This window comes from Euphorbia lathyris, chromosome 5 (genome assembly GCF_963576675.1).
Source record: "Euphorbia lathyris chromosome 5, ddEupLath1.1, whole genome shotgun sequence".
In the NCBI taxonomy this organism is placed as follows: Eukaryota; Viridiplantae; Streptophyta; class Magnoliopsida; order Malpighiales; family Euphorbiaceae; genus Euphorbia; species Euphorbia lathyris.
The window spans coordinates 27,869,135-27,874,913 of NC_088914.1; the positions used below are offsets into that span (position 1 = coordinate 27,869,135).

The 5,779-nt window shown below is 34.2% G+C and overlaps 1 protein-coding gene across 1 annotated transcript; it reads right to left on the reverse strand.

The window, feature by feature from the left end:
* On the reverse strand, window positions 1-4,771 carry LOC136230200 (sm-like protein LSM5). The gene is made up of 5 exons (XM_066019181.1): window positions 4,567-4,771; window positions 2,750-2,827; window positions 2,517-2,640; window positions 752-824; window positions 1-353 (listed from the first exon to the last, which is right to left on the reverse strand). Exons 2-5 carry the CDS (start codon window positions 2,781-2,783, stop codon window positions 321-323), a joined length of 264 nt encoding a protein of 87 aa, XP_065875253.1. The 5' UTR covers window positions 2,784-2,827; window positions 4,567-4,771; the 3' UTR covers window positions 1-320.
* Between the last annotated feature and the right edge of the window lie 1,008 nt (window positions 4,772-5,779).

A 5,779-nucleotide genomic window follows, 5' to 3' on the forward strand; every position in this document is an offset into this window, starting at 1 on the left:
TACAGAAACTAAAGTTATCATATAGGCATTGCCTATCCTACTATTTAAATTGAATATTTGATGGGATGAGGATTACCAATCAGGTTTAACATAAAGTAATGATAAATAAGATATTGCAATCTATAATTTCCTATAGCAAATAAACTATTCTCTCAAATCATCAAAAACAAACACGATTATCTTAAATACTTCAAAATATCAATACAGAGGAGGATACAGTTAGAGAGCGCATTCATGATCCGCAATCTTCTCGATAAAACTGAGAATGTAGGCCATCGCTAATTATGCGAAAAGGAAACTAGGATCAGAACAGTTCTCTTTCATTCTGGATCAGGGGATCCGCCGGGAACCAGCTGCATTAAAAACTTAATATCAGTCTACTTCCACTCGTGTATTCCTGTATTTTTCTTCATGGTAAAAGGTTATCCAAAGCCTGGCTTTAATAATGCATAATATAAAATTGAAATCTATGAAATTATCATAATCAATCCTTTCTTAAGGTCCCTTCCACAGTCCACCCCTCCCTTGTCCTCCCTACCAACCCCCATTCATTATTATGATCATGGCATACAAGGAACAGACATAAAAGCTTCATGACAACTTTCGAAAGATCATATTCTTAATAGTTTTTTCTAAATAGCTTATAGCCAAAACCAAAAGTTCATAATATGATTTCTTCCATAGGAACAATGAGCATGACTTTATCATAAGATGGGCTTATAATAACATGAAAAATGTATGAATTACTTACAATGGCAATGTTGTTTCCATTCAATAATATCTGATCAAGCTTTGTAATTCGACGTCCTTCAGCTGTGATTTCACTGTAATACCAATAAGGAAATTCAAAACACAACCTTATCATAACACTGCAAAAGAAAATGTGTAAAAGCATGTACAAGGAGCGCAAAGATAGAGAATGAAATCAGACAAAAAATAACACCATGTAGTAATTGAAGTTAATTCTTAAGTTGTATGTATATATATATCCTGTTCAATGTTCATAGTTCTCATAAATCTTTTGGTATTTTATTACATAGACGAGCAAATGCCTTCTTATACTATGTTCTTGTTCATCATATGGCAGCCAAGTAAATAATAACTTGCATTTCCTCAACAGCAACACCCAAATTAATATCTCATTCCTCAAGATTTTTCCAGCCACAAGAATTCCTGGTCAAAAAGGTTCATTTCACTATCTTAACAAATTCTCGCACATCTATCATAGCTTTTGTTAGTATATAGCATTGCGGCCCTATCTACCTAGCTATGTACAATAGACTCTTGACACATTGTCCCAAAGTCAGTCTGGTAAATTAGGAAAATCACTTTTGAACTATCACCCCGTGGTACAGATAAAGCTCAAAAACCAAGTTGATAGTCTTTTGAGCTACCTAGAATTTGAGGGAAAAAAAAATCTTATTCCAGGCCTATTCTGCATTCCCCATCTTCTGTTACACTCTCACTATCTGGAGGTAAAAACTCGTTTAAAAAAGTAGCATTGGCCAAAAATGAGATTTAACCAATACTTATGAGTTATTTATTAGAGTTGCCCACTACACTCAAATTATCCAGTCTCGTCTCCTTATCAATCAATATACTTGTCAATATCTGCTGAATTTCAGCAATTATTATTCGGAGTCTAACAGGGAAGAACCATACAATACAAGTTTCAAAAGCATAGAGATGTTTAATTCTCAGCTTCAATTTAGTGATGTCTACTCCTACTTCTTAGTCATGCATGGACAGTATAAGACAGAAATTCTATATATTAAATAAATTGGTATAGTTATCTAGCTCCAAGGCTGAGAGTAGAGTTCCTAAAACTCTTATGAAACAAATGTGTCCCAATCACTTGATTTTATAGCTTTAAAATTTATTATTGCTTCAGTGCCACAAGCCTATCGTCCAGGTAGAACTTCAAAGTTTTCCTTTCAAAAGAGGGGAACGTACCATTAGCAACCAGCAAATAGTAACATGATCATTGTAAAGCCTAATCAGTATCAAAAATAAAAGTGAATGGTATAGCAAATAATGTTTCGTTTTTACTTTCAATAAATTTGTCAAGAAAATCATTTTAAATTTACATGATCATTGTAAAGCCTAATCAGTATAAAAAATAGAAGACTTGAAATCAAATTTAAAACGATTTTCTTGACAAATTTATTTGAAAGTAAAAACGAAACATTGTTTGCTATACCATTCACTTCTATTTGTAGACCTTTTGAAATAAAATTCCAAACTACTGACTGTTCTACTCCAATTTTTTAAAAGCAGCACCATATTATTCAACAAGTGAATCAGCAAATACTTGAATCTCTATGCATCAAACTAATCGGCAATCTTATAAGAACTTCGCTCCAATTCAACACAACTAGCATAACCGAAAAGCTTACAGTAGAGACTCCAGTTCAAACACATACTTAAATTGAAAATCAATTAAAACTCTTAGTGGCTAATGCCTTCCCTTAAACCCTAATTTGAAAGAGAGAAAACAGAGAGGAAGTATGGCATACTATTCGGTGACATCTTCAAGGACCATATTGACATAGACATCGAAGCCCCTAAGAGTACCAACAAGCTCCTTATCTCCTTTCATTATCACCCATATTTTGGACCCTATGCACCTGTCAATTAGTTCTGCATGATAAAAATTCAAAGAAAGTAAATACGGAATCACATTCTCTCGAGAAAGTCGGGAAGAATATGAAAACATGGGAGAGTGATAAAGGAAAAGGAAAATAGAGACCTGATGGAAGAAGCTGAGAGGGATTGTTGGCCATGGCAATTCAAACTTCTTCAATAAGTGCTATTGGAAACTGGTTTACTGGCAATATGAAACCTTAGATTGTTTTAATCTCCGGATTTTAATAAAGATTATATTTATTTATTTTTGTTGGGAAAAAGTTTAGGTAAGGGTAATAATGATAAATAAATTTATCAAATTTATTATGGTAATTTAGGTAAACACAACTAATTTACTGTAAATTGCTATAATACCATAATACTCACATCATTATTTCTCAGCAGATCCCTAGCTTATACTTAAAAAAAACTCAATTAAGTCTCTAAACTTATAAAATCATCAATTAGGTTTAATTGATGGCGGAACCAGGACCCCGGATGACCCGGGGCTCAAATATATCAGCAAAAAAAATTCAAAACGTCAACAAAAAATTCAAAACATCAGTCACTATTATTACATGTCTATTTTTGATAACTGAATCCCATAGTTATTAAAGGCGCGCCTAAGGTGCGCCTATGGCGCATGGCGCACCAGGCGCAGGCCTTGGCGCCATGGCAGCCCCATGGCGAGGCGCAATCGCCATGGCGCGCGCCTGGTGCGCCATTTTGCGCCAAATGCAGTTGCCAAAGGCGCACCAAGGCGCGCCTTGGCAGTTAGAGGCAGTTATGGGCAGTTTTTTGGTAGTTACTTTATATATCTGGAATGGAACACATGTTATATTAACAAAAAGTATTAAAAAGGAGAGAGATTATAGGTTTTAAACTAAGTAGAAGACGAAGAGACTCTTTGAAGAGGAAGAGACAGAGTCATTTGAAGAGTAAGAGACAGAGTCATTAAAAGAGGAAGAAGTTTACTAGAAAGAAAACACATTAAACGGATTCAAACAACAGAAACAAAGAAGCCAAAGGGAATTCAACTTTGATGATCAATAGTTTGATGATGCCTTAGATGAGGAGTGTGATAGTGATGATGAGGAGTGATGGATTTGTAGAGTTTTGATTAGGAGTAGAACTTAGGAATTAGTATTCAACTTTAAAGTTTTCTAATATGGGGTTTATTTTGCATTTTAAAATTTATTTATGCTTAAGATATTTTCATGATTTAGTTTTATGTTAGTTTTATATTTTTATAATTTTTATTTTTTTAAGTGCGCCTTGTCTCACTTTGGCGCGCGCCATCGCCATGCGCCATGCGCCATGGCTCCAGGACCCCTTGCGCCTTAGTGCGCCATGCGCCTTTAATAACTATGCTGAATCCTACGTTTGTACAATGTTTGATAACGTTGCAGAATACGAATTTGTCCATTCTGAAAAGACCAATATGCTAATATGAAAGTAATGCTAATATAAAAACGAAATTCACTAAATATAAGAAGGAAAAAGCCTATGTCCTAATACAAAACTTGAAGGTCCATTTTGTTTAGAGACCCTCATTTGGTCCATTCTGAAAAACAAATGGTAATTGCAGCATCAGCAACAACTCATCAAGCAGCAAAGGAAAAATCCCAATTCAATCAATCTAAAATTCATAATCCCCAACTCAATCTAAAATTCATCAGGCATCAAAAGCAAAAGCAAAAGAAAAATCCCAATCCAATCAACTCCAATTCAATCTAACATTCATAATCCCCAATTCAATCTAAAATTCAGCAGGCAGCAAAAGCAAAAGCAAAAGAAAAATCCCAATTCAATCAACTCCAATTCAATCTACCATTCATAATCCCCAATTCAGCAGGCAGCAAAAGCAAAAGCAAAGAAAAATCAAGCAGCAAAACGAAAATGAAAAATCAAGCAGCAAAAAAAGAAAACGAAAACTCTCACCTTGCGTTTCGCGTTAAACTAGCAGCGGCGACTGAACGGCGTCCGGCGATGGAGACTAGCAAGTAGCGACTGATATCAGTCGCCGGCCGACGGTGGAGACAGTGGCGGAACCTCCCTCTTGTGCGGATTCCCTTGCGTTTGCGTTGCGCCGGCTGTGTGCGAGAGGCTTAAGCGTGATGCTCGAGTCTCGACCTAATTCAAGGATTTAAGGTGCTGTGTTTTATTTTGCAGTTTATTTTCATTAAAAACAAAACGACGTCGTTTTGATCATGAGAAAAACGACGTCGTTTTGATATTAAAAAAAAAAACCGGCCGGTTGCCGGGGCTCGAGCCCACCCCCAACCCCCCCTGTTTCCGCCCTATAACTTGAAACTTACTTAGGTCCGTAACTTTCTAAAATTTTAAATTAAATGCTCAATGTATATATTTTTTGCTTACATCCTCAATGTACATTGAAACTTATTGGATTCCCTCTCCATTGAAATAAAAATTTGATTAAATTTTTTTATATGTTTTTTATTTGATTTTGATCGATGTTTTATGTTATTTTCATTTTAATTACCGGTTCAGTTATTTTATATTTTTGGTTCGATTTTAATTAGTATACTGTGATATTTTTTTAGTTTGAGTTATTAGCCAGTTTTAGTAAAAGAAATCGGTTACCGAAATAAATATTTTATATATATATATATATATATATATATATATATATATATATATATATATATATATATATATATATATATTTGGTATAATATGTTAATTTTAGTTTGGTTTAATAGATTTTTGTACTTAAATTAGATAGATTATTGAAAACCAAAGTATCATGTTATATTTGATTAAAATCGTACTATAAATATAAAATAACCAAACAAAATTTATTTCAATCATGGGAGGGAGGGATACAATTGACAATTTCAATGTACGTTAACACTGACAGATTCATGATCCGTTGACAAAGGATGTTTGGGATTTTTTTTGGTGATCTATGAATGTTCAATTGATACTTTTTGGACTTTTTGTAGAAATAATTAAAGCTCTATATACAGCTACCATTGACTTTTCAGTGACCAGTGGATACTAGAGCTACCATTGACTTTTCTGTGACCGGTGGATACTAAAGCCTCCTAACCCCCTTTTAGATTCATTGTTGTATGTTAAGGAATCTAATAAGAGATTTTAGAAGGCTACAGATCTAGTTGAATTTCAAATG

Coding starts and splice junctions, on each gene's coding strand:
- LOC136230200 (XM_066019181.1), bottom strand. CDS start 2,783: ATGGCCAACAATCCCTCTCAGCTTCTTCCATCAG. Junction 2,641..2,749: donor CTCTCAGCTTCTTCCATCAG/GTCTCTATTTTC, acceptor TTTATCATGCAG/AACTAATTGACAGGTGCATA. Junction 354..751: donor ATGGAAACAACATTGCCATT/GTAAGTAATTCA, acceptor TTTTTAATGCAG/CTGGTTCCCGGCGGATCCCC.